The sequence below is a fragment of the Mastigoproctus giganteus genome, chromosome 10 (assembly GCF_048544385.1).
Source record: "Mastigoproctus giganteus isolate SK-2022 chromosome 10, ASM4854438v1, whole genome shotgun sequence".
Classification (NCBI taxonomy): Eukaryota; Metazoa; Arthropoda; class Arachnida; order Uropygi; family Thelyphonidae; genus Mastigoproctus; species Mastigoproctus giganteus.
This window is the reverse complement of record NC_143584.1, coordinates 194,665,030-194,691,997: the sequence shown is the minus strand read 5'-3', so window position 1 is coordinate 194,691,997 and position 26,968 is coordinate 194,665,030. Positions and strand designations below refer to the sequence as shown.

At 35.6% G+C, this 26,968-nt stretch overlaps 2 protein-coding genes across 2 annotated transcripts in view; one reads left to right on the top strand and one right to left on the bottom strand.

The window, feature by feature from the left end:
• The window catches only part of LOC150079695 (relaxin receptor 2-like), a 105,535-nt gene extending 102,066 nt beyond the window's left edge, over positions 1-3,469 (top strand). Inside the window, exon 19 of the mRNA XM_090383168.1 lies at positions 3,282-3,469. Coding sequence (XP_090239294.1) covers positions 3,282-3,469 — 188 coding nt within the window. The remainder of the gene's footprint in view (positions 1-3,281) is intronic.
• Positions 3,470-5,525: 2,056 nt separating this feature from the next.
• Positions 5,526-24,533, bottom strand: APC10 (anaphase-promoting complex subunit 10). Its single transcript, XM_090383708.1, has 3 exons — positions 24,331-24,533; positions 20,171-20,333; positions 5,526-5,937 (listed from the first exon to the last, which is right to left on the bottom strand). The coding sequence occupies exons 1-3, from the start codon at positions 24,437-24,439 to the stop codon at positions 5,652-5,654; spliced, it is 558 nt and encodes a 185-aa protein (XP_090239834.1). The 5' UTR covers positions 24,440-24,533; the 3' UTR covers positions 5,526-5,651.
• Between the last annotated feature and the right edge of the window lie 2,435 nt (positions 24,534-26,968).

The window sequence follows — 26,968 nt, the reverse complement described above, 5'->3', positions numbered from 1 at the left end:
GACTATTCCCGGTGGATGATCTAACTACTGATTCTGTTGTACATTCAAATGTTCGAGTTGCAAATTCGCTTTATATCACCAACATTCAGACAGAAGAATTTACCATTGATGAGTTAACCTCTGTTGCTAAAAAGATTAATATTAAGAAATGTCCAGGGATAGACCTGGTTGAAAATACATTTATTTCGCGATTTTTCAAATTGCGTCCACAAGTACTGCTTTTACTTTTTAACAAATGTCTCCAAGAAGATCACTTTCCTGATATGTGGAAAATTGCACTTTAAAAATGATTAAAAAACCAGATAAACCAGCATTAAATCCTAGATCTTAATAGGCCTATTGCACTTTTGCCAAATCTTGGGAAGTTGCTAGCGTCTAATGACTGTGTGTTACTGATCATCTTCAATCGAAAAATATGGTGTCCTCTAATCAATACGGGTTCTGTGTAGGGAAATCCTGTGAAGATGCACTTGTTGAATTTGCTCGCAGCATTGAGAATTCAACATCAAAGTACACGTTGGCTACCGTTGTTGATTTTGAGGGCACTTTTGACTCTATGGTGGCAGAGTGCTCTTGAACGGTTACGATCAGCTGGATGCTCTCAGCAACTATACCACCTGTTCACAAGCTATTTCAGTAATCATCACATTTTAGTGAAATCTAAATTTCAGGTGGTGTCTAGAGAAGTTTCACGAGAGTGTTCCCAGGGGTCTATCTTAGGGCCTCTTATATGGAATATGGTATTACAGGATTGGATTTCCCGTTGTTTCAGTAGTACTAAAATCATCGCTTATGCTGACAATCTTACTATCTTAATTCATGGTTCATCTAGATCTGCTATCGAAAGTAATGCCAATCTAAGACTAAAATGATGATCTTTGGATCACGTTTAAACCCTCAACAACCCCCTTTAGTGAAGATTAATAATAACAGGATTCCACTTGTCCCTGAAACTAAACTACTTGGGATTACAATCGACTCAAAGCTTAATTTTGTCTCTCATTTAAATAATGTAACAAAGATCAGAAAATTCATTGGTGCTATTGTAAAAATTTCTCGTTCAGACTGGGGACTTTCTAGACATACCATGAGAATCCGTTATAACGCCGTATTCCTTCCTATGGCTACTTATGCTGCCGGTGTATGGTTTCACAGGCTTAGAACTGTTAAATTTCGATTGAAGTTGGCTACTATGCAACATACAATATTATTATGTATGTTAAGAGCTTGTCGTACTGTTTCAACTTCTGCACTGCATGTTCTTGCAGGTGTATTGCCATTGGACCTTCACGTAGCTTACAGAGGTCTTTGTTATCAAAACTATCAACTATCAACTGAATTTATAGGTTTGGTTCTGAATATTAAATCAGATATTAAGCAAGAACGTAATCATTTGTGGAATGAAATGATAAATCTGTGGCAGACACGCTGGGATACGTCATCTGTTGGATCTGTTACTAGGACTTTTTTCCCTGAGGTAACCTTTGGTGTAAAGCAGAAATCTGTTTGGTTCTCTTTAGACTTATATACATCCTTCCTCTTAATGGGACATGGATCTCTTAAGGAAAAACTAACGTCGTTTTGGTCTTTCTACGACGGAAGCTTGTGAATGCAGGGAAAATGAAAATTGGAGCCACATTTTATTTGAATGTCCACTGTATAATGACTTTAGAGATGTTCTTCGTTAGTCAGTTTCTACACTCTCTCATGGGTATGAAACTTTGCTGGCGGGAGACAAGAATTCTTATGTTGCTCTTCAGCAGTTTGCATCTGATGTTTTCACAAGAAGAAGAATTAGTTATACGGCTACGAATAATTATACTCCTTTGTCTGGTGGAGCTACTCAATAGGGAGCAACATTCCCTATTTTTTTTTTTTTTTTTTTTCTCTCCTCTGGAGTGGGCTCCCAGAGGAATCTGGCCCATTTTTTGCCAACATCAGGTGGGTCAGAGTCTCGAATTGAGACAGTGCAAACTCCATTGAGACTGGCCCACCTTACTGTGGTATGGACAAGTACCCAGAATCATTTGTCCAGGTGACTGATGATTCTGGGTAGCCAAGCGGTCAGACAAAAACAGAATACACACAAACATACACTACTTATTTCTGGCCATTCTACAGTGGTACTGTTCTTCACAGAGATAAGAGGTGGCATCTTATCTCCGTTTTAGGCGCCGCCCATTACAAAAACACATGTCCACATGTAGAAAAGGCATGCAGCAGAAACAGTACATCTATGAGACAGCGAGCGGAGAGACTCTGTTAGAGATGAGTCATTAATTAACCTAACTGCCCTCTTCTGAATGGAATCTAGAAGCCTGAGAGAGGTTTTGCGGGCACCGCCCCAGATGTGGGAACAATATTCCATGGTAAGGCGGATTTGCGATTTGTACAGAGTGAACAGCTGTTTGGAAGAAAATTAATGCTGAGAGCGAAAGAGAAAACCAAGTTTTTTAGATGCAGAGGAAGCAATATTTGTAATGTGCTTGTGCCAAGAGATTAGAAGTCAGGGTAATCAGCAAAAGAGGATTAAAAATTAAGCCTGGTATACATTCATCGGAGAATTTTTATCATTAATAATAATTTTATTATTATCATTAATAAATACTGAAAACAACAATGGGCCCAGCACTGAACCCTGTAGAACTCCACTGATAGCTGTCGACAAAGAGTAGTGTCCATTGATAACGACTTTGTCTTCTCTCGCTTGACCATCGATTTATCCATAGCAGTACCTTGCCTTTAATACCACACTGCTCCAATTTGTACAACAGTCTTATGTGCAATGTATCAAAAGCTTTCCAGAAATCAAAGTATATGATATTAAAATTATTTTTTGCATCCAATCCCTTTGTCACTGTATCATATTATCCAAACAAATTGGTCAGACAAGATCTCTCCTTAACAAGCACATGCTGTGACTAAAGTATAACTGCACTCCTCTCTAGATGGTCCTGTCTCACTTCTTTAACCAGTGGCTCCATTATTTCCCAGAAACAGAAGTTAAGCTAACAGGTCTGTAATTACTCATGTCTTTATGAGTTGGGGAGTCACTGATTCAAGGGGATCCAGAGACCTCCCTTGAATCAAAAGATGCTCTCATATTTCATCTCACATTATACCTGAAATTTAGTTATTCTAATAACTGACCTGAAAACATATTGTAAAATCCTTACAAAAGTAATTCCTTTCTATTCAATTAGTAATAAAAGAAAGCAAACATAGAAAAACTAACTAAAATATTTTGCAGATTTTTAATTTATATACTTTTCTTTTACTAGATCCTAAAACAGTTGTGTCCTCACCACTCACTCAGAGCCTGACAACAACAGAAGCACGATCTATAAGTAGCAGTTCTATGCTGTTAAATGGAACACATCATCCATCAGCCTGCTTAGGTACAGCGAATGAGAGCTGTTTGACTTCAGATTTTCAACATCTGGCTGATGTGTCTGAATCATCTATATAAAGAAACATTTCCATTTAGCTATTCCACCATATGTGATAATTTCAGATCTGCTCAAATGGATTTAATGTCAAAATTTTTATATGAGCAACACATCTCTTTTTCTGACAATGCATTTGATGCATATTCATCATCTAATGTACATAAGATTGGTCACCACTTCTGAGTTAACTTATCACAAAGAATATGAAAATTATTTTTTAACCAACAAGGCTAAACCTTTTTTTTTTGTTATCCAGAAATATCAAATATGCATATTCCTATTCTATTTGTTCACATATGTACAAAATTCTAAATGTATATAGTTGTCTTGTATATAGTGGTGCTATATATCAGAATGTCAGATTAAGACAGTTCAACAAAAACTTACAGGTATTTGTTGGGACATAGATTTATTCTTTTAAGCCTGACATTTACACAGATATCAATGTTATCCATAAAAAAATTATTATAGGCTGCAATCTGTGAAATGCACGTTCTTTAAAAGTATCAGAAACAATATTGGCATAACTATGATTTTTTTTTAATCCCCTCCTTTCTTCAACAATAAACACACACACACACACACACACACACACACACACACACACACACACACACACACACACACACACACACACACACACACACACACACACACACACACACACAAAGCAGCTTTAATGTTGAAAATACCAATAAATAATAAGTCAAGTGTAAACTATATGATGGGTGGTCCAGTGGTAATATACTGTTAGCCCAATTATCAGATATCCATTTGTTTTATGAAATAATTTTTTAAGCCAATTTTTTTTATAAATCAAATTTATATGGATGATGTGTAACTGATAAAGCTTCTTTATCAGTTAAGCTATAATTTTCTGTTTTATCTACTTCATAATGGCATAACATACACCTGTTATATCAATTCATCATCCTTACAGACTTATATATACAATCCATTTTAAGAAAGAGAATGCCAAAGTTATCATTTTTAAATATATTGATTGTATATAAATGTTAAGTAATATTTTTGTGGAACATTTAATGTAGAAGTACTTGTAACTTGTGAAATAAAGTGTTTCTACTTAATATGTTTTGCTTTTAATTATTCCTCGAGGTAAAAGGTTCTTCCTGCAAAACAATCTTAAAACACAAAAAAGACACCCAATCACAGTTGTCCTCAAAAATTTGAAAATACACTTGATTCAACATGATTTATGCAATTTTAAATGATTCATTGAGTCCCAGACATAGATAAAAAGACTTAAACCCTATTTCCTACCAAAAGACAAACACAATATAATAAGTAATACCATACAATTGTTTACATTTCGGATCAAACTTTGGGTATCCATTATGAAGGCAAAGGTGAGCAGGTGACAGGTCTCCAAGTTGGAGATAGCAAACTTCCTTGTTTTGATACTTCAGTTGCTTTAATTGAGTCACATAGCTGTCTCACATCCTCATAAAGCCCTCTGGATAGTTCATCCCTAAATACCCTTCTCATATTACCTATGTCATATCTTAACTATTGTGATCTTTTAATAGACTTTGCTGCTAAGTCTGTCCTTAGCAACATTCCTGATAAGTTTCTTTCTGACCTCATTTACAGTTCCTAACTGCAATAGTTCCATAAATATAGCATTTGCTGCAGGGATATCCAAGTCCTGAGACATTTCAATTAATCTGCTAAGGAACTATTCAGCAGACTGATCTCTTCATTAAACTGAGTTTCTCTTAATTTTGCAGAAGCATTAATAAATCTCTTTACTTTTCCCTTACAATCTAGCATGCAAGGTTGCTAAAAGTTGGCCATGTGACCAGCCTCAACTATTTCAACCTTTCAAATCTAACAAGAACTCATTCACCTGAAATATCTTGTAATAAGGAACCAGAGTTAAAGAAAGAGTTTACCTGAGTAATAATTTCACTATGTAACCTAATCTAACTCCAGATGCATCGGATTTGCCTTTGACTGCTATGACTATATATATACTCCTACTTCAATGTTGCTTTTTTTTTTTTTCCTCAGGTAACCTGGATATTTTTAAATCTGATATATTCATAATTCAAAATACTGTATATACATAGAAAAGTCAATTTTAACAGGAAAGCATAAAACTGCTTTCTGTTGACAAAATTTTAACAAACATTTTAAAAACATGAGTTAAACAAAAGTTTTCCTTCCATATAATTCATACAGTTACCTAATACAACTATAAGAAGAGCACTGTATACTTGAAAATGGGGGTAATTTGAGAGCTGACAGGCATGTGTTTTGAACTGGCGAGTGAACTTTAATTTGTCGCATGTGCGTATCTCTGCCATTCTGATGGTTAGATAATACAGCAATCTGAACTAAAAATGTTCTAATTGGCAAGTCACCAGCATCTCTGAGAGGAATAACAATCCACCCACTTGGCTCTTTTAATTCTACAACCTCAACTTCCTGGAGATCATGGAAATGGCTGCCAGCCCGAATAGATATCCTGAAATAAACTAGATATGAATTCAGATACATAAAACATGTTCAAAATGTTGCATGAGCTAGAACTCACTAATATCACAGTATTTTTAACCACTATCAGTATATGACAATTTTAAATTTAGTTCTGGAATGAATGTTATTTAATTTCAAAATTAAAAGGATGTGAATAAGGAAAAAGAATACAGCTCATTCTACTATAACACACCACCTTATAATGCATGTTTCAAGTTAGGTGCATATTTATTTGACACCTTTTCTGCCATTATGTGCACATAAATTCAAAGTTATGTATACAAATTCCATGTACCGATATGTTACACTCTTTCGCATTAGCATCATTTCAGCTTATGGTTGTCTGTGAGAGCATGTTGCGTATTCTGATTTGTAATATACAGTATTTTATGTTAAAAATTTATGTACAATTCCCATATATACATATTCTTACTACCCATACTGTAAATAATGAGTGCAAAAAAAAAAGTTTCAATAAAAACAGAAAGCATTAAATATTGAAATAAAAATGGAAGTTTTAAAAGTTTTGGAAAAATGGTTTCCAATGCAGATCTGAACATCAAAAGAAATTGCATGTTCAAAAGAAAACAATAATCTGATGAGTGATTACAGATTTATTTTACAAGGTGAAAAAAAAAAAAAATTAGGTAACTGACTATACATTCATCCTTTAAAAAACTGGCCCACTAAAAGATTTCTCCTCCATCCCTCTGCTCCCTCCAAATGAAAAATTTGGCCATCAAAAACAAAACGATATTGCTCATGTAAGTTTAATTTCAATAACTTTTTATTTAATAAATTTTAAATTACAAAATATATAATAATATGTTTTATTAAAGCATAAAACATTAATATGCTTTAATATCAAAGCATAATATGCATTTATAAAAATAAGTTTGGAAGTGGAGTGCATTGACAATAAGCTTTTATAGCTTTATGGGTTTATAGTTTTTAGGGTATTGACAATTTATATCCTTGACTACTATATGAAAATGTACATAGTATAGCACTTGTTTCTATTGTGCATAATTTTTTTTCGGAACCTATGTTGCACTTTACAGCAGGATAAGCTGTACTACTGAGAATATATCCTAATAATTCTGTTCAGACATAAAATTACTGCACAGAATAAACTGCTTTTTCTAGTTAATATATATAATCAACTATCATGTAGCATCCAGTTAATTAATGTACTTAATTAACTAGGTATAGGTGAATGTGCAATGCATATGCTGCAAAACCTTTTTTTTTCTTGTTATCAATTACAGCACTCCAAAAATGACAAGGGTTGAACAGATTTGTTTCAGACCTAATCACCAGATTAAAAAAAAAAGAGGCATACTATTAAAAGGGGGGAAAAAATTATACTCCAGAGCCCAGTTAAATAACAAGGTTACCATTTTTTTTACAAGGTACACGAAAAAGAAAAATATACAGCTTTTTTTTTTTTTTTTTTTGTGAAACGTAGTATATAAATTATCAACTGTGTAAAATACATATCAGTGACCATGCACACTGCTCAAACCAGCACCACAGAAAATGTCAGGTAATAATCTGAAATTTTATAAAAGCATGTATGGAAGGCACCATTCATATTTTTGAAACTACGGCAATTAGGCACACTTTGTAAAGTTCTTCTTCATTTTAATTTTTTAAAGTATGTTAAAATTTTTTTTCTTTCCTGAAAACAAATGCATCCACAAAAGCTATGCAAGCAGGCATATAGTGCATAAAATGCACCAATAACAAGAGTACATTTATTATTTGATTTTTCTATAATAGGACTTCAATTTTTACAAAATCAACGATGCAGATTCAAAGTTAACACTTTTGGTATACTGAAGGACTAACAAAATTCAACATGAATGATAGTAATACATACTTGAAATTTTTGGTGAAATTTATGTAGTCACAAAAAAATATGACTGCATAAATTGAAATAACTACTCAAAAAACATTTTGTGATTCCTTATTGCATCTTGGACCATCTTTTATTTTATTCATTTATTTATTTTTTTATGAAAACACCATGCATATATGCATTTTATGCATGGTGTTTATGCATTGTGAAAACACCATGCACCATGCATTTTATGCATATATATAAAGTGTATTGTTTATTCATTAATATGACATAAAATATTAACATTATCATATACTGTTTGCATAACTGCAATGTACATGGCTGACCGGGTGGGTAAAGTGCCTGCCTGGTAACACAAAGGTCACGGGTTCGAATCCCGCCTCGGGCTTGGATCAAAGTACTGCAAAAACCTTGGGAGGTGCATTATGGCCACAGAAGCCGGATGCGCCAACAACTACCCAAAAAAAAAAAAAAAAAAAAAAAGCGATGTACGTGTTCCATGTGTTCAAATAAAATTTAACAATTATAAAACAAAAATCAAAAAAACTTTTAATGTTTTTAGCGGTTGTTTTGATTACATGAAAAACATTTTTTTATTGCAAACAGTTTCTGAGATATGTACTCTTAACTTTGTTTTTTAAAATATAATCAATATGTCGAGATTTTGGCTTATCAGGATTTTGGGCAGCACTGGTAATTTATGATTAATGTATTGGAAATAAACACTCTTGGGACATATGTTTATAGGAACCTTTTTTCTTATTTTTAGGTATAGAAAGTGCTCCTATATTTGTTCCATACAATGTTGAAACCCCTATATTATTTTTGCTTGAAAGTGGAAATTTGTATTTTTTAAAAATATACACCTCCTGCTGAACAAACAGATAGGGTAACAGCAGAAAAATAATGGTGTCATTAGCTCTTCTTGATAAAAGAAATGAGGAACCAAAGTCACATTCCAGAAAATTTTATCAACAAAAATATTTAATATTAATAAAAAAAAAAAAAAACTCTTTTAGGTATCAACTAATGCAGATTTTTTGATGGTTAAAAATTTTAACCCATGATGTTTTATAATGTTTTCTTTTGGTCAAATGATTTTTATTTTATTAAAAATTCTTACTCTTTATTTAACTTGCTCTCTTTTATGAAACAAAAGACACAAAATATAGGCAGGACACCATTCCTACTGCAAGGATGTCACCAATCCTTTTAAAATAAAAGGAAAGATTGATAGAGAATCAATTAAGAAAACAATTGGGCAGCAAGAAATATTCCCTTCCCCTTTGCAAATAGCAAGGGGATAATTCAAAAATGGGAGAATTATCAAAAATCACAGAGGGTCAATGACTAAAAAACAGTCTTAGAGCTGGCTTAAGAACTGGATGCAATGCCATGGGAAACTGGTTAAAAAATGAAGTGACACAAGATTGAAATGGGAAATAAACAAAAAGAAATCAAATTACCATATTTTCTTTAATACCCCATGACTTTCACAATAAGTGGCCTTCCACATTTTTAAGACATATAAAAAATAAAAAATAATAAAAAAAGTGTATTTATTTTCTACCAGAAGCACAATTTCCAATGTTTTTGCCTCAAATTATTTTCGGTTTTTCACTAGCTGTGAGACGTAACTACATACCTTAAGTACTCACATTTAGCAGAACATATGCTCACTGCTTTGCAGATTATTACATTCACTAGTAAAGTGATAAAAAACTTTGGGCTGAACAAAGTGGGCTAAGAAATTTCTGTCACAAGTAAGGGAGGGTGACAAATGAATGTGCAACATTGCCCACTACCTTTCATTCCCACTGAGAAGTAAACAGTTTTATCACTGTAATCTCTGTTTTGGTTTAGTAAAGATTACATGATCCTAATACTTCAATGAATTGCACATGTTGCTAGGAAAGAAAAAATTTTCATTTCTGAAAAAGAAAGACAGGATCTCACTTTTTATGTAAAAAATCATTCCAAGCCATGTTTTAATAAAATTAGTAAAAACAAAATACTTAGACCAGAGGGAAAAATAAAAACACTGAAGTTAATAAAAAAAAAAAATAACTTTTTTCAATTTGCTGATCTGGCCACAGCTTTAGGAGATTTTGGATATAAAGTCATAAATAAAGCAGCATGCAGTCCATTTTTTTTTTTTTTTTTTACCTACAACTCAAATATGTAACATTTCAGTTCTGGGTAAAATGGAAAAGGAAGTCCTAAAATTGTTGACATCTCTTAAATTTTTTTTTTATCACAGCTCTGACTGGACCATTCAAAAAGGTGAGAAAGAGTTACAGAATTCAGATAAGAGATAAATATGCAGATTTGCCAACAGAAATTGGAGATGAGGAATAGAAAGCTGATTTTGATAAATGAACTAAATGTTCACTTATCAAAATCAGAGAGCTGCAGGAAAGCTGAAACAGAGAGCAGCAAGATTTCTAACATTCAGTTTGATTAATTATCTCTTAGACACATAGCAATATATGTAATTGCAATGTGTTTATTACTAAAATTTTAACCAGTTCAACAAGTGCAAACCCAGTGTTTACGGTCAACTTTGTTGAATTTTTCAGTGAAAATTCAAGAAGAGGTATCGAAATTTTAACTGAAGATAATGCTTCATCGAGAAAAATCTATACTGAAAATTTTGCCCACCAAGAAGTTTTATAAATATCATTGAATAAAAAAAAAAAAAAAAAAAAAAAAGGTGTTTATAAGTAATCAAATTAAACTAAAATTAAAGCATTATATCCAAAAGTTTTGCAATTTTTAAAGAAAATTAATAAATAAAATTAAACAAACAATTGCAGGAACTCCCCGACTTACGTAATACTCGCCTTACACAAATTCGACTTAACGCAAGTTTTTGCCGGATGGTGCAAACTGAAAAAAATATGGAAACGTATTTTGTATCTGTAGGGATAAATGGAGGTATTGTGAAAATATCGTGATGTGAACCCAATAACAAATTGTTTTTTGTTTTTTTTTTCTAATTCATTCCAAGTCCTTGGAAGTTGAAAATTTTGCTATATTACTAAGCTTTTTATCTCTCTAAAAGGTCGTATTTATAATGGATATTGCACTACCCTGTCATCGTTATCATATGTTCCCATTATAAGAATCAATTTTGAACACCTTTCTGATATTTTTCTAAAGCACGTTTCTGGGGGGTCACTACCAAAAAACAATAAAAACAATTTGCACTTTGCGGTTTATTGGGCTTTTCTGTTTGTGCATCTAATTATAAACGGGTAGTAAACTCGATCATATTGCATTTGCTATAATCATGATAACTGGAATTCTGTGGGTTTCTACATTACGGTATTATGGTGAAATGTGTTCCCCTTTGTTGAAATATTCAATCATATAAAAAACAAATTTTCAGAAACTTCTCATTCTTATTTACCTATTGCAATGATGAAGGGAAAGGGACCAACGGAAAGTGCAAGTGCAGGCAGTGCCAGGAAACAAAACAAAATCGATTTAGAAATGAAGATGAAAATGATTAAGAAGTATGAAGCAGGACAAAGTTTGCCATCTATTGCAAAGGAATTAGGTCTCACTGCTTGGTTGGTTTGGTTTTTTTTTTTTTTTTTTTAGGAGCATTAGCAACTAAGGCCATATTGCTCCTGGATATGCGGTGGTCATTCCCTGACCTTTCCGCATCCTCCGTATTTGGTGGTGAGGGGCTCGAACCCCAGTCTAATCAAGAAGCGTGTGCTACGCACTGCTGCTCCTTCCCACCTGGCTACGGAGGCGCCCTCACTGCTTCAACAGTGAATACTATTTTAAAGGACAGTGCACATCAGTGATCACGAAACACATCAGTGTTCAGGTGCTATATTGAAGATGGAAAAGCTATTAATAATATGGATGGAAAATCAGATTCAGAAGCAAGTACCCCTGGGTCCAATGGCCATTCAAGCAAAAGCAAGAAGTACAGGTAGTTCTCGACTTTACGAGTTAATTCGTTCCTAGCGCACGCTCATAAAGCGGGAATTAAATACCATAGACAATGTTAAAAATAGGGGTTACGTTCTCAACAATGAAATTAGTTAGGTAATTAGTTTATGTTTATGTTTAAACAATGATTGATTTATCCAAAGAAATTAAAACGTAGCCTGTAAAATCAAGCAAATTATAATAATAGAGAAATTATTTACAACTTACAAATGTTAAAGAATGTTTATTCTTCATCATCGACTAAATGCACACTCGTTGATCACTCATTATTGGCTCGCCACTCATTGGTTTGTTGCACAAGGAGTCGCCTTCTTCAGAAATGCTTCAAGAGGCGTTTGTTTTCAAGATAATCTTCTATTTTCTTTATAAATTTCAATAGATGCATGAGCATTTTTTAACGGAACACACAAATTGCAATTAACACGATTTGCGTGGAGTAACAAGTTTACGAAGCTTAAAAAAAAAAAGGAATGAAGAGAAGATTCTGAAAATGTATTTATGTTTTCTATATGATTGAAGATTTCAGTAAAGGAGAAACACGTTTCAAAAAAACCACACAATTCCAGCTATCGGTATTTTCGCAAATGCAAAAAGATCAAGTTTACTACCAGTTTATAATTGCTTGCAGTAACAGAAAAGCGCAATAAACTGGAAAGTGCAAATTGTTTTTATTGTTTTATGGTCATGACCTCCAAAAATGTGCTTTAGAAAAATGTCACAAAGGCGTTCAAAATTGATTCTTATAACGGAACATATGATAACGATGAAAGTGTAGTGCGTTTTAGTGATTTCAATTGGAAAGAAAGTAAGAACGCTTTAATGCATTTTGCAAATCCGTACATCATTAGTGAACACCACTAACTTGGAGGGAGAAAGTTATAACACATTGCATTGATCTGTTTAAGCTTTTCCTACCACAAAAGTGTGACTTTTGACTTCACAGAAATTTACATTAGGTTAATAGCAATGCTTATATTATACATTATAAACTATTTTTTACCATTCCTATTTTCAAATCATACAAGAATAATAACATGCAACTGAACAAATAAGACTTGCTCTTCGCCACTAGGGTTTCAAAGTTAATGTAAGGATTGAACATTTTCGGGTCACAAAATGAGCATAAATCACAGGCTTCACAACCAAAGCAATTACACAGAAATGAATGGTAACGGACTCAGGGGAAGTACCCATAGACTGAAGATGTGCAAGTGTGACCCCAATTCACAAAGGAGGATCAAAAGCTGACACAAGTAATTATAGACCTGTGAGTTTAACTTCTGTTCCAAGTAAATTAATGGAGGCACTGGTTAAAGAAGCACTGCAGGATCATCTAGACAAGACTTCAGTTATAGCTCAGACACAGCATGGTTTTGTTAAGGGAAAGTCTTGCCTGACCAATTTGATTGGATACTATGATGCAGTCACAAAAGAACTGGATGCAGGGAATAACTTTGATATTATATACTTGGATCTTAGAAAGGATTTTGATACTGTTGCACATGGAAGACTGCTGCACAAATTGGAGCAGTGCGGCATTAGAGTCAAACTGGTGCTATGGATAAAGGGGTGGTTGAGGGGGAGAAGACAGAGAGTGGTAATCAATGGACACTGCTCATCGTGGACTAATATTAGTGGAGTCCCTCAGGGTTCAGTGTTGGGTCCATTGTTGTTTTCTGTATTTATAAATGATATTGATGATGGTATATCAAGCTTAATTAGCATTAGCATTAGTAGAGGCATTTGATACAAGAAAGCAAGCTTATGCAGCATCAGCCAAAAAAAAAAAAAAACCCACTTCCACTTCACCCCTCTGTTCGTTCAAAATACCTGTCCAGCTGAGCCTTAAACTTATTTAGGCTATCAACCTCCACTACAAGGGATGGAAGTCTGTTCCACCAACCAACCACCCGCTGGCTAAAGGCAAATTTCCGCACGTCTATCCTACATCTGTCTTTCCTCAATTTGAATTTATGCCCTCTCAAGTGATTCTTCTGAGCTAGAGGAAGAATCCCATCAGCATTGAGCATGCTCAAACCATTCAAGGCTTTATACACCTCTATCAGATCACCTCGCTGGTGCCTAGTCTCCAGACACTGTAATTTGCAAAACTTAAGCCTTTCTTCGTAAGAGCACCCCTTTGTTCCATTCACTAATCTTGTTGCCCTTCTCTGTACTCGTTCCAGCAGCTCTACATCCTTCTTGAAATGAGGCCTCCAGACCTGTATACAGTACTCTAGGTGTGGCCTGACCATTGCCTTATACAAGGGAATTATCACTTCCTTATCCCTGCTGGAAAAATTCCTGTATATCATTGACAATACTCCATGAGCTACTCTTGCAGCCCATCTGCACTGCTCAGAGAACTTCATATCTGCCTGCACAACCACCCCCCAAGTCCCTTTCATTCTCTACCACTGTCAGTGTAGTACCACAGAGTTGATACGTTGCTCTGGGGTTGCTGTTTCCCATGTGTAGCACTTTACATTTGTCAATGTTAAACTTCATTTGCCACCTCTCAGCCCATCTGCTCAACCTTTCCAGATCCTGTTGCAGTAGCATAGTGTCAGTAGTGTCCTTGACAACCCTGCCAACCTTTGTATCGTCTGCAAACTTGGACATTAAGCTTGATATACCATCATCAATATCATTTATAAATACAGAAAACAATAATGGACCCAACACTGAGCCCTGAGGGACTCCAGTAATAACATTAGTCCACGATGAGCAGTGTCCATTGATTACCATTCTCTGTCTTCTCTCCCTCAACCACCCCTTTTCCATAGCAGCAATTTGCCTCCAATGTCACACTGCTCCAATTTGTGTAGCAGTCTTCCATGTACAACAGTATCAAAAGCCTTTCTAAGGTCCAAGTATATAATATCAAAGCTATTCCCTGCATCCAGTTCTTTTGTGACTGCATCATAGTATCCAATCAAATTGGTCAGGCAAGACTTCCCCTTAACAAAACCATGCTGTGTCCGAGCTATAACTGAAGTCTTGTCTAAATGATCCTGCAGTGCTTCTTTAACCAGTGCCTCCATTAATTTTCCTGGAACAGAAGTTAAGCTCACAGGTCTATAATTACTTGTGTCAGCCTTTGATCCTCCTTTGTGAATTGGGGTCACATTTGCACATTTCCAGTCTATGGAAATGTGCAAATGTGACCCCAATTCACTTGGATAATGTCCAAGTTTGCAGACGATATAAAGGTTGGAAGGGTTGTTAAGGACACTACTGATGCTATGCTGCTGCAACAGGATCTGGAAAGGATGAGCAGATGGGCTGAGAGGTGGCAAATGAAGTTTAGCATTGACAAATGTCAAGTGCTACATATGGGAAACAGTAACCCCAAAGCAACGTATCAACTCTGTGGTACTACACTGAGAGTGGTAAAGAATGAGAAGGACCTGGGGGTAATTGTGCAGGCAGATATGAAGTTTTCTGAGCAGTGCAGACGGGCTGCAAGAGTAGTTCATGGTGTCTTGTCAATGATATACAGGAATTTTTCTAGCAGGAATAAGAAGGTAATTATTCCCTTGTATAAGGCAATGGTCAGGCCACACCTTGAGTACTGTATACAGGTCTGGATTCCTCATTTCAAGAAGGATGTAGAGCTGCTGGAACGAGTACAGAGAAGGGCAACAAAATTAGTGAATGGAACAAAAGGTTGCGCCTACAAAGAAAGGCTTAAGTTTTGCGAATTACAGTGTCTGGAGACTAGGCACTGGTGAGGTGATCTGATAGAGGTGTATAAAGCCTTGAATGGTTTGAGCATACTCAATGCCGATGGGATTCTTTCTCTTGCTCAGAATAATCACCTGAGAGGGCATAAATTCAAATCGAGGAAAGACAGATGTAGGATAGATGTGCGGAAATTTGCCTTTAGCCAGCAGGTAGTTGGTTGGTGGAACAGACTTCCATCCCTTGTTGTGAAAGTTGATAGCCTAAATAAATTTAAGGCTCAGCTGGACAGGTATTTCGAACAAACGGAGGGGTGAAATGGGAGTGTTTTTTTTTTTTTTTTTCTGGCTGATGCTGCATAAGCTTGCTTTCTTGCATCATATGCCACTGCTAATGCTAATGTGTGGAGTGGTAATAGTGTAGATGTTTGCAGCAGACATGAGTTCATAGAAAGAAGTGCTTCACTTTTAGAACATATGTAAATGCACTAATTTCCAAAATCTAACAGCAATGATGATAAACTTGTATAAACTTGTATTATTACACATTAAGCAGAATCAACAATTATTAAGCAGAATTCCTGCACATTAAGCAGAATCAACAATTATTGATTCTGCTTAATGTGCAGGGCCTTGCAGACTTAAATTTTTAGAAAATTTGTCTTAAGAAGGATGTGGATCTCTTGGAATGGGTACAGAGAAGCGCAACCAGATTAGACAACAGCACAAAGGACTACAAACTGAAGAACTGAAGTCTTATCACAAAAGAATTTGGTTCTACAAATTGCAGCACTTGGGAACTAGATACTTGTGAGGAGACCTGATTAAAGTGTTTAAGGCTTTAAATGAATCAAGTAGATTTAACGATGAAGGTATTCTTACTCTTTCTCTGCCAACACACAATAAGGGATATAAAATTAAATTGAAAAAAAGGATGAATGCAGGATACATGTGAATGCAAATATTTGCTTTTAGCCAGAGAGTAATTTATTGTTGGAGCAAACTACTATCCAGTGTTATGGAAGTGGATGGTTTGAATTGAATAAACTAAAGGTAGAATTAGACATATTACTAGAGGGAATGGACAGATGAGGTGGAGTGGGAGGGGGGGGGTTTCTGATGGTTTATAAGCTTCCTTCCTTGCACCATTTGCCAATACTAATAAGACAGTACAACTTCACAGCACCAGTCAATGGCAATAATGATAACTGTTCAGATAGAGGACACTAGATGCCATCATCTTACAAACTTGCTACCACATTAGCAACAACAACAAATATTACCACATCAGAAATCACAATAACTGAAATGCAAGTAAAAAGTAAAAATTATGCAGAGAAACTAGCTGTTCTCTCCATGAAAACTAAAATAAATGTTAAGTACTTTATTTATTGATAGTTATATAATCCTGCAAACTTAATGAATAAAATATTCAGTAATAATAAGACAGTACAACTTCACAGCACCAGTCAATGGCAATAATGATAACTGTTCAGATAGAGGACACTAGATGCCATCATCTTACAAACTTGCTACCACATTAGCAACAACAACAAAATTATCACATCAGAAATCACAATAACTGAAATGCAAGTAAAAAGTAAAAATTATGCAGAGAAGTCATGCTGGAAGTCATTGCAGTACAAGTAAACACATGGGTTGTGTTAGGGTAGCTAAGAATAGAAACAGGTGCATGTATACTTGCGTGTACACTAATGCTAGGAGTTTAGTAAATAAATTTGATGAATTTGAGGTATTACTCAAAACAACAAAGGCAGATATTGTTGGGATATCAGAGACGTGGTGTCACACAGATATAAGGAATGCAGAACTGGAATTTGGGGAGTACAACGTCTACAGAAAGGATAGACAGGATAGGAAGGGAGGAGGGGTTATGCTATTAGTTAAAAAACACATAAAATCCAAGGAAGTGAAGCCAGTTGACATCGCTGGACAGTGCAGTGTTGAGTCAGTTTGGTGTGACATAAGCATAGGTAAATAAAAATTGAGAGTAGGAGTGTGCTATAGGCCTAATGACTCTGATGAGTATAATAAGATACTGTACAGGGAAATAGAATGGGCCAGTAAATCAGAGAGTCTTATAATGGGGGATTTTAATTTCCCAGATATTGACTGGAATTTGTGGGTTGGTCACTCACACACTAGCAAGGCTTTTGTGGATTTATTGGATGATTGTTTTCTACACCAGCATGTTCGGGAGGCAACTAGAGGGAGTAATACTCTTGATCTGATTATCAGTAGTGATTCTTCATGCATTAGGAATCTGCAGATAAATGAACCACTGGGTGGCAGTGATCACAGTGTGCTGAAGTGGGATTTACTCAAGGAGGTAACTACCATCAGAGGTAAAGGGAAGGGTTTTTGCTTTCGTAAAGGCGACTATGATGGTCTGAGACAGTATTTAAATTCTATACAGTGGGACCAACTGATGATGTTACCAACAGCAAATTCAAAATGGGAAGCATTCAAGGAACTAATCTTGGAAGCTACCAGGCTTTACATACCAACCAAGAAATATTGTTCAAGGTTCAGGCCTAAATGGTTGTCAGATGAACTAATGAGACATATGGCAGAGAAGAAAAATGCATGGGATACATACAAATTAATGGGTGACGTGGAAGCCTATGATAGATATAAGTTGGTCTGTAACCAAGTCACAAAGGAGATTAGGCAGGCAAAGGCAGATTATGAGAAATCCTTGGCAAAGGATGCAAAGAAAAACAGAAAAGAGTTCTTTACCTATTTAAACTCAAGAAGGAAAGGGATGAATCAGATTGGTCCACTGGATGTTGATGGTTCAACAGTTGAGGATCCAGCTCAGGTGGCTAACAATCTAAACGAGTATTTTGCATCTACATTCACACATGAGGAGTTATTCAGGAAGGGGAATGTCGTAGGTGAAGTAAACATTGGCAGTGAGCTAGATGATTTTCTAATAACTGAGAGGAAAGTGGAGGAGAAATTGTTGAGGATAAACATAAAAAAGGCACCCGGGGTGGATGGGATCTATCCAGTTATATTAAAGGAGGCAGCAAAGGAAGTAAGCAAACCCCTAGCCATAATTATGAGAGCTTCTTTGGACTCAGGGGAGGTACCTATGGACTGGAGATGTGCAAATGTAACCCCAATTCACAAAGGAGGATCAAAGGCTGACACAAGTAATTATAGACCTGTTAGTTTAACTTCGGTTCCAGGAAAATTAATGGAGGCACTGGTTAAAGAAGCACTGCAGGATCATCTGGACAAGAATTCAGTTATAGCTCAGACACAGCATGGGTTTGTTAAGGGCAGGTCTTGTCTGACCAATTTGATTGGATACTATGATGTAGTCACAAAAGAACTGGATGCAGGGAATAACTTTGATATTATATATTTGGATCTTAGAAAGGCTTTTGATACTGTTGCGCATGGAAGACTGCTGCACAAATTGGAGAAGTGTGGCATTCGAGGCAAATTGCTGCTATGGATAAAGGGATGGTTGAGTGGCAGAAGACAGAGAGTGGTAATCAATGGACACTGCTCAACGTGGACTAATGTTATTAGTGGAGTTCCTCAGGGTTCAGTGTTGGGTCCATTGTTGTTTTCTGTATTTATAAATGATATTGATGATGGTGTATCAGGCTTAATGTCCAAGTTTGCAGACGATACAAAGGTTGGCAGGGTTGTTAAGGACACTACTGATACTATGCTGCTGCAACAGGATCTGGAAAGGTTGAGCAGATGGGCTGAGAGGTGGCAAATGAAGTTTAACATTGACAAATGTAAAGTACTACATATGGGATACAGTAACCCCAGATCAACGTATCAACTCTGTGGTACTACGCTGACAGTGGTAGAGAATGAAAAGGACCTGGGGGTAATTGTGCAGGCAGATATGAAGTTCTCTGAGCAGTGCAGACGAGCTGCAAGAGTAGCTCATGGTGTCTTGTCAATGATATACAGGAATTTTTCTAGCAGGGACAGGGATGTGATTATTCCCTTGTATAAGGCATTGGTCAGGCCACACCTTGAGTACTGTATACAGGTCTGGAGGCCTCATTTCAAGAAGGATGTAGAGCTGCTGGAACGAGTACAGAGAAGGGCAACAAGATTAGTGAATGGAACAAAGGGTTGCTCTTACGAAGAAAGGCTTAAGTTTTGCAAATTACAGAGCCTGGAGACTAGGCATCGCCGAGGTGATCTGATAGAGGTGTACAAGGCTTTGAATGGCTTGAGCATGCTCAATGCCGATGGGATTCTTCCTCTTGCTCAGAATAATCACCTGAGAGGGCATAAATTCAAATTGAGGAAGGACGGATGTCGGATAGATGTGCGGAAATTCGCCTTTAGCCAGCGGGCAGTTGGTTTGTGGAATAGACTTCCATCGCTTGTTGTTGAAGTTGATAGCCTAAACAAATTTAAGGCTCAGCTGGACAGGTATTTCGAACGAATTGAGGGGTGAAATGGGAGTAGTGGTTGTTTTTTTTTTTTTTTTTTTTTTATTGGCTGATGCTGAATAAGCTTGCTTTCTTGCATCATATGCCTCTACTAATGCTAATGCTAATATAATTGCAAAAGTCATCACTATGAAATAACAAAGGAATTTCCTTCAGCAACCATATTACCAAAACTTTACTGCTTACAGAATTTTATTTTACTTTTATTATTATTTTTTTATCCCCCAGCATTCATTCACTCAACATTACCTATTTGGTGTGTAGCTCTCATCAAGTTTATAATCAGCATATATACAAACATCCTGTATAGTTGTTTTTCTCCTGAACTGTACATTTACTAGATGAGGTTGTGGACCATCGGACTGCCAGTAAGTTTCCAAACAATTATCTCGAAGCTGATCCACTCCAAATCCTGAAAGACCAAAAGTAAACTTTTCTGGAAATTTTGTTATAAATCTCATAAATACTGTTATACAAAACAGCTAAAAGAATGAATGCTAAATATGCTGTACTATGGATAAGCTAGTTTTATAATTTTATAAACTTATTTTTCTTTTATACACTGATATCAATCTTTCTAATAACAGGAAACTGTAAGGCACACACCCACAATCAAATATCCAGTAATGTACTGTTTACCTATACATTTTAATCATTAAAATATTTTAAAATACTTTAACATTTTTTTTTTTTTTTTTATCCAGTCATAACAGTGATGGTGTGAGTGAGTGCTCCAAGCAGTGGCTCCCAATCTTTTCACTCAAATCACACTTCAAATTTAAAAAAAAAACACATTCATGGCACACCAAAATAGTCATTGCCACTAAGCTCAATGCAGCTTTTCCTAATCTCATGGCACACTTGAGAAGGGTCATGGCACACCAATGTTCCAAGACATACTGGTTGGGAGCCACTGCTCTGGAGCATAGGTTTCAGTGAGTTCCATCAGAGCTTGGGGTTAAGATAAGCTCTGATGAAATTTGGTGAGTGATTCCATGATTGAGTGTGTGAGAGAGAGAATCTTATGATCTTTTTATGATGGTTTTTTAATGTAAAAAGGTATACAAGAATTTAGTGTAACCTTATTTCTTTATTGCACTCTGGATTTGTGACCTTAATTCATCCTTGTAAGAGGAGTAGAAAATGAAAAAAGATGTCGGCAATGAGTTTTAGAAACACTCTGATAGTAATAAGAATTAAGAAATAGCCAAGATACAGCGCTGTCTAAACAAGTTATTTTCACAGAGTGTTCTGTGGAACCATGTGATTTTGCAAGAGTTTCTCAGAGGTTTCAAAAATGTTAATTTTTTATTGCTGATATTTTTCAATTCAATTTGTACATATGTATTAGTATTTTAATTTCTTATCACAATAGAACCTCATAAATCTGGCATCACTGGAGCATAACATATGACGAATTTTTTAAAATTCTGATTTCTCAAAACTTGTGCACATAGCCTAAGTATTCAGGGCCAATTCATACTATATATGATATATATTCTATAATCAGCTAAGTTAACAGCATAAATTTAATGCAGCCACATGATCAGAGAATTTTAATTTTAAAATAAGTAGGTTTTTTTGCTAACTAAATAATCTAGAAGTATTGTTGGAAATCATGTTTAAATATTTTATTTGATAATACTGTAGCTCTGGTCCTTAATCTCCACAGAGTGATAGCTACCAGTATTAAGCCAAAATATGAACCCATGCTGCTGGATTAATCCAGTAGATAAGAGTACTTGCCTAAGAAAGATGTCATGGGTGTGAATCTGACCCCCATTATAGATGTTGTGATTATTCAATATTTTTTCTAGTATGAGGTGTAAATGGTGCAATATGATTTTAGGATTTGAATCACTTTAAAACTAAATCCTTACTACTGAAACATACTGTGGCCTAGTATCAAATGTCTCACAAAATGAATAATTTTATATATTGCAAATATGTAGAACATAATGCATAAATCAGAATGTGAACAGTGTTTTTTTTTTTTAAAGTCTGGCCAGCCTATTTCCCCTCTGCCTTCAACCAACTACCCTTGAAAAAATATTAAAAACATGCAGATTTTTGAATGCTAGATTTAAGATTCTACTGTAGTAACAACTGCTTTCAAGATACTACGGTTGTGTGGAAGATTCGATCTGCAAAAGTGTTCCATGATAGAAAAAAATTTTGAACTGATCTATCTAGAGAGCTATCAAGATTTCCTGTGTTGATAATATATAAGAGACCAGAGCCTTGGGATGGGGAGGGAATTCACTGAGCAATTTTCTATAAGTCAAAATGGAGGCTCTGATCCTTAGCCTCCCCAAGGAAAAAATCCCAAGTACAACATCAATAAGATATTGCTAAGCAAAGCAAAATTGCAATGGGAATGGAGTCTGGGGGAGAATGTAATATATTTCCCAATACAATTAAACTTGAATTTATTCACACATAGACATGTGCAAATCTGTTGTGTTATCAAAACCTCTCTTAAATATGTTTTTTCATAATATTAACCCTCAAGTTTTGCATCTGCAAAGATAAATCATAGACATAAAAAAAAAAAAAAAAAAGGAAACTAATTATAATTTTAAGCAAGTTGTTACCTTCACATATTATTTCCATTATGAGATAATTACAATTTAAACCATTGTTACTCGGTGATAATTGCCTTTATAAAAAGCATCATGTCCTGGAACCAATACCAACCCCTGACCAGTCTATACTAATCTGGAGTGTTTAGATAAGAAAGAAAAGAGGGATGACACATAAGAGAGTAACTGACCCCCAATTGATTAATCAGAGAGACCAAATAACCTATCCTACCCTCCCAGATCAGTTCTCTTGTATTTATGTATATAGAGTTTAAACCCTGAGTTAAAAAAAATAAATAAATAAATAATAATGTTTTTATTTATTTATAAACAGGATAAAAATTTATATCCTGTTTCTGAAAAGATGCATCCATAATGCATCTATATCCCTCCCCATATTTCTATTTGTTATCTTATCTTTAAATTTTCTCTTTTACATTAATTTTTAGTTTGATAAAATTATTTCACCCAATGAAATAAACTTTCGTTTTAGTTTCTTTCATTTTATTCTTAGGTTGGCTTGGTACATAGTTGCAGAATCACACCTCACCAAGTTTAGCCTTAAAAATGCAGCAGGAATTTGCTGTATTTGTAACAAGGGTTAGTGTTAATACAGTCTTAGTAACATTACCTCATCAGTCCCAATAGTAAAGTATAGTGATATATCATTTGTAAAGTCTTAACCAGGAATCAAGTTTATAATATTACAGAATTTAATAAGTCAATTTTTAAATAGGAAATTAAAATATGTCAAACAGGTTTATGACAAAAGCCTTATGCTATAAGAGCTGCATATAACATCACTGTAAATGAAGGATATGTGACTTTATTTTATTTACCACACCTTGCATCTCATGCATTGTGGATACTTTTCATCACTGAGTTGTTCAGGCTTCACTATGTCTACCTGACAATGATGAGATCCCAAAAAGGTATGAAACATGGTTTTCACTAGTAGCACACAGTTCAACTAAAACAGCAATATACTTTTCCATTACAGCAGTGTGTTTTATTTAGAGCAATGGCAGTTCATGGCAGGTGCCTCCACAATACAAGATCCATTCACTAAGCAGGAAACTCAGTTTGCTCAATGCTACATACAGAATGAGGCTATGTCCCTCACGCACAATACGAAATTAAATAACTCAAATGACTAACATTGTAACTCAAGATATTATAAGCACAACAATAACAGTTGAAGCAGTAGTGTAATGGATAAAAAGGTATTCCATTTTTTTATTATTACTGGTATACATGATCAAATCTAGACAGCTATTTTTATTTTTTTAACTATTTCTTAATATTTTGCTGAAAAACTGAACGAAATGATATAAATAAAGTCACCACTGAACGTTGTTTGTTTGTTTGTTTGTTTTGTTGTTTATTGGCGCATTGACAACGGAGATCATAGTGCGCCATCACTGAACATTAAAGTAGCCCCATATTTCTGACTTTTATATTACTCGTATCTTTAATTTGGCTATTTAAAGATATGAATTAATAAATTTTAAATATTTCTGAAAATTTGACTTTACTGCAAGATATTTTGGGAATGTATTCCGATAAATGTTAGGAGTATTTTAAATTTAGTATTCAAAATAAAAAATCCACATGTAAGACCATATTTTAAATCTTACTGTGCGCCAGGCGGGTTAACTTACTGCTTAGCGATTAATAAAGTAATCGCTAACAATAAAACAAGATAAGTTAATTAAGCTCCGCTATGCAAACATTAAAAATTGATTTTTTTCTGGTTTGCTTTAATCTTTAGATAAACAAAGTTTTATACACAATCGGCAAACTCCAAATTTATTTTCAAATATGCACCTGGTTTACAGGATGACAAGGACCACACTGCTTGAGAGCCCACTTCACGAACCTTGCCTTCCCTTTCTTCTTTCAAAGGATCAACATCTTCACCAGTTCTAACACTCATTTTAAAACAGTTCTTCAAAAATTATAGCTTAGTACTATTCTGTGGTTCAGCATTTCTGGAACAAATTACAAGTTGTGCACATTTTGATCTGATTTCCAACGCACAAATCACACAGCACCACCTATAGGAAATTTTAGAAGATTATGTACATTGCTAATTTAAGGCGTAAAAAGCAATATACAGTACAGTACATACATGTATTTGTTATTATTATTATTATTATTATTATTATTATTATTATTATTAATAGCCATATGGTGCAAGGAAGCCTGAGGCTTATGCTGCACCAGGAAAAAAAAGTTCCCGAGTTACCCTGAGAGAGAGTCAAAAGTAGAAGGGAATCACCAAGAAAGAGAAGACTGATGATATCCAGCTCAGGACCCTGGTGTGACAAGCGCATACTCATCAGATGTGAACCCCAGGGTTATCACTACATTCATCATGGCAGGCAGATTATTATCTAAACTGGGACTGTGGCTGGACTACTACGGCCAGTGAGGTATTAACCTATGATGCAGATGGTACAGCTCCCCCCCCAAAAAAAAAACCAAACTATTATTTTTAGGCAACCCGAATAATTAAATTCATCTGCCGTGCATTGTGCATTGTGTCTGTAAATTGCGTGTGTTCCTGGTCGATTTGCCTGTTTTGCTGGACGAAAAACCCAAGTTGCCGGAGGGAAAAACCTTGCAATTTACGCCTGAGACGTACAGCTTTCCCAGAACACCGAGTTAAATAACCTTGAAGATCAAAAAGGATTGAAACAACGGAAACTGCACGCCATGCTTTCTGGCCATATTGTGCCTGTCAAATTATACTGTAACACAGCTATAGGTAAAATGCCTATGTAAAAAAAAATTCTCTACGAATTCAGCCTGGATTTTCTTATTAGTTATTCATAGGGGTTCACATCTGATGAGTATGGGCTTGGCACACCCAGGGTCCTCAGCTGGATATCATCATTCTTCTCTCTCTCTCTCTCAGGGTAACCCACAAATTTTTTTTTTGGCTGGTGCAGCAAAAGCCTCAGGCTTCCTTGCATCATATGGCTAATGATCATAATAATAATAATACTTATTTACCTATCCGTTGCCGTTCCAGCTTCTTGCCGGGCCGATAACAAAACTAGTCCTCTCTCTCTCTCTCTCTCTCTCTCTCTCTCTCTCTCTCTCTCTCTCTCTCTCTCTCTCTCTCTCTCTCTCTCTCTCTCTCTCCAGTTCTTCCCAGCAAACTCCTCTTCTCTCTCCACTTCTTGCCATTTTCTTCTTGGCTTTCCTTTGACTTTTATCTTCTATTTTCATTTCTGGCATCCTCTTTGGTAGTCTTTTATCCCCCATTTCCTCTACATGTCCACAATATCTCAGTCCTTTCTCCTCAATCACCTCTTGTAATCGATCGGCTCCCACTTACTCCCGAATGGCCGCGTTTCTGATTCTATTTCTCCTGGTCTTTCCACACACACTGCTCAGAAATTTCATTTCTAACACTTGAATTCTGATAATATCCTTATTGGCATATATTAAATGAAACTGGTTTAATATTGTACTATGTTTATCAGGTCAGCGTCTCCCCTTTTTAAATGTAAAGCGTAATGATCTGAAACTGCATTCTTAAAGTCTGGGCCATTTTTAAGACCGTTAAGGAGCCTCTGTGAACTTGTTTAAAAATGGAAACTCCAAAGCATTGGAGCGATGCGCATGCGCGAGACTGAGTTCCGCCCAATATGACTGGGCGGAATTAGTCTTGCTCGTTTGCCACTGCTTCTGTGATACGCATTACGCGGTCGACTCTGTGTGTCCATATCTGGAGGTACCAGAAATGCTGGATATTAGTTAGTGGAAAAAATTACCTAATTTAAGTAAAGAGTTGAAAATTAAGTAAAAAGTCCCAACCATTCCTTAATAGGGATGGATAAGACTGATGAAACATATTTAAAAAATCTTGTTGAGGAAGAGTGTTTTATTAAAACAATATTTAGCTCATACGTTAGCTTATAAAACTTACTAGGGACACACATCTTAGGGTTCACTAAGGATGCCGAATACCCTTGCGCTGACTCTGTCCCGCAAGATGTTCGAAAGTGCCTCCTTGCTCCACTCAAAAAAATATATATCAGCCGTCGTCCTTCCTCACAATTCGTGGCAGGATCGTTTTCCACTGCATCCACAAAATATACACGGCCTATTGTTAACTGAGTACTATGATATTATAATATTAGGGTCCCCTGTAAATGATTACATCTACCCATATATTTATTTTGTCTGTAAATTGCGTGTGTTCTTTGGTCGATTTGCCTATTTTCTGGACGAAAAAGCCCCAGTTTCTGGGGGAAAACCTTGCTATCTACGCCTGAGACGAACTAACTCAGCCACAGAGTGAAAAAAGCCCACTAAAGCTTTTCGCGTCATCGACAGGATTCGAGCCTTTCCCGCCCCGGTTGTGGTGAGGACTGTGACGATACCACTGTGCTACCCGCGCAGACTGTTAAGTGAGTACTGAAGTGTAAAGTGTAAAGTATTTCGGGTCTAA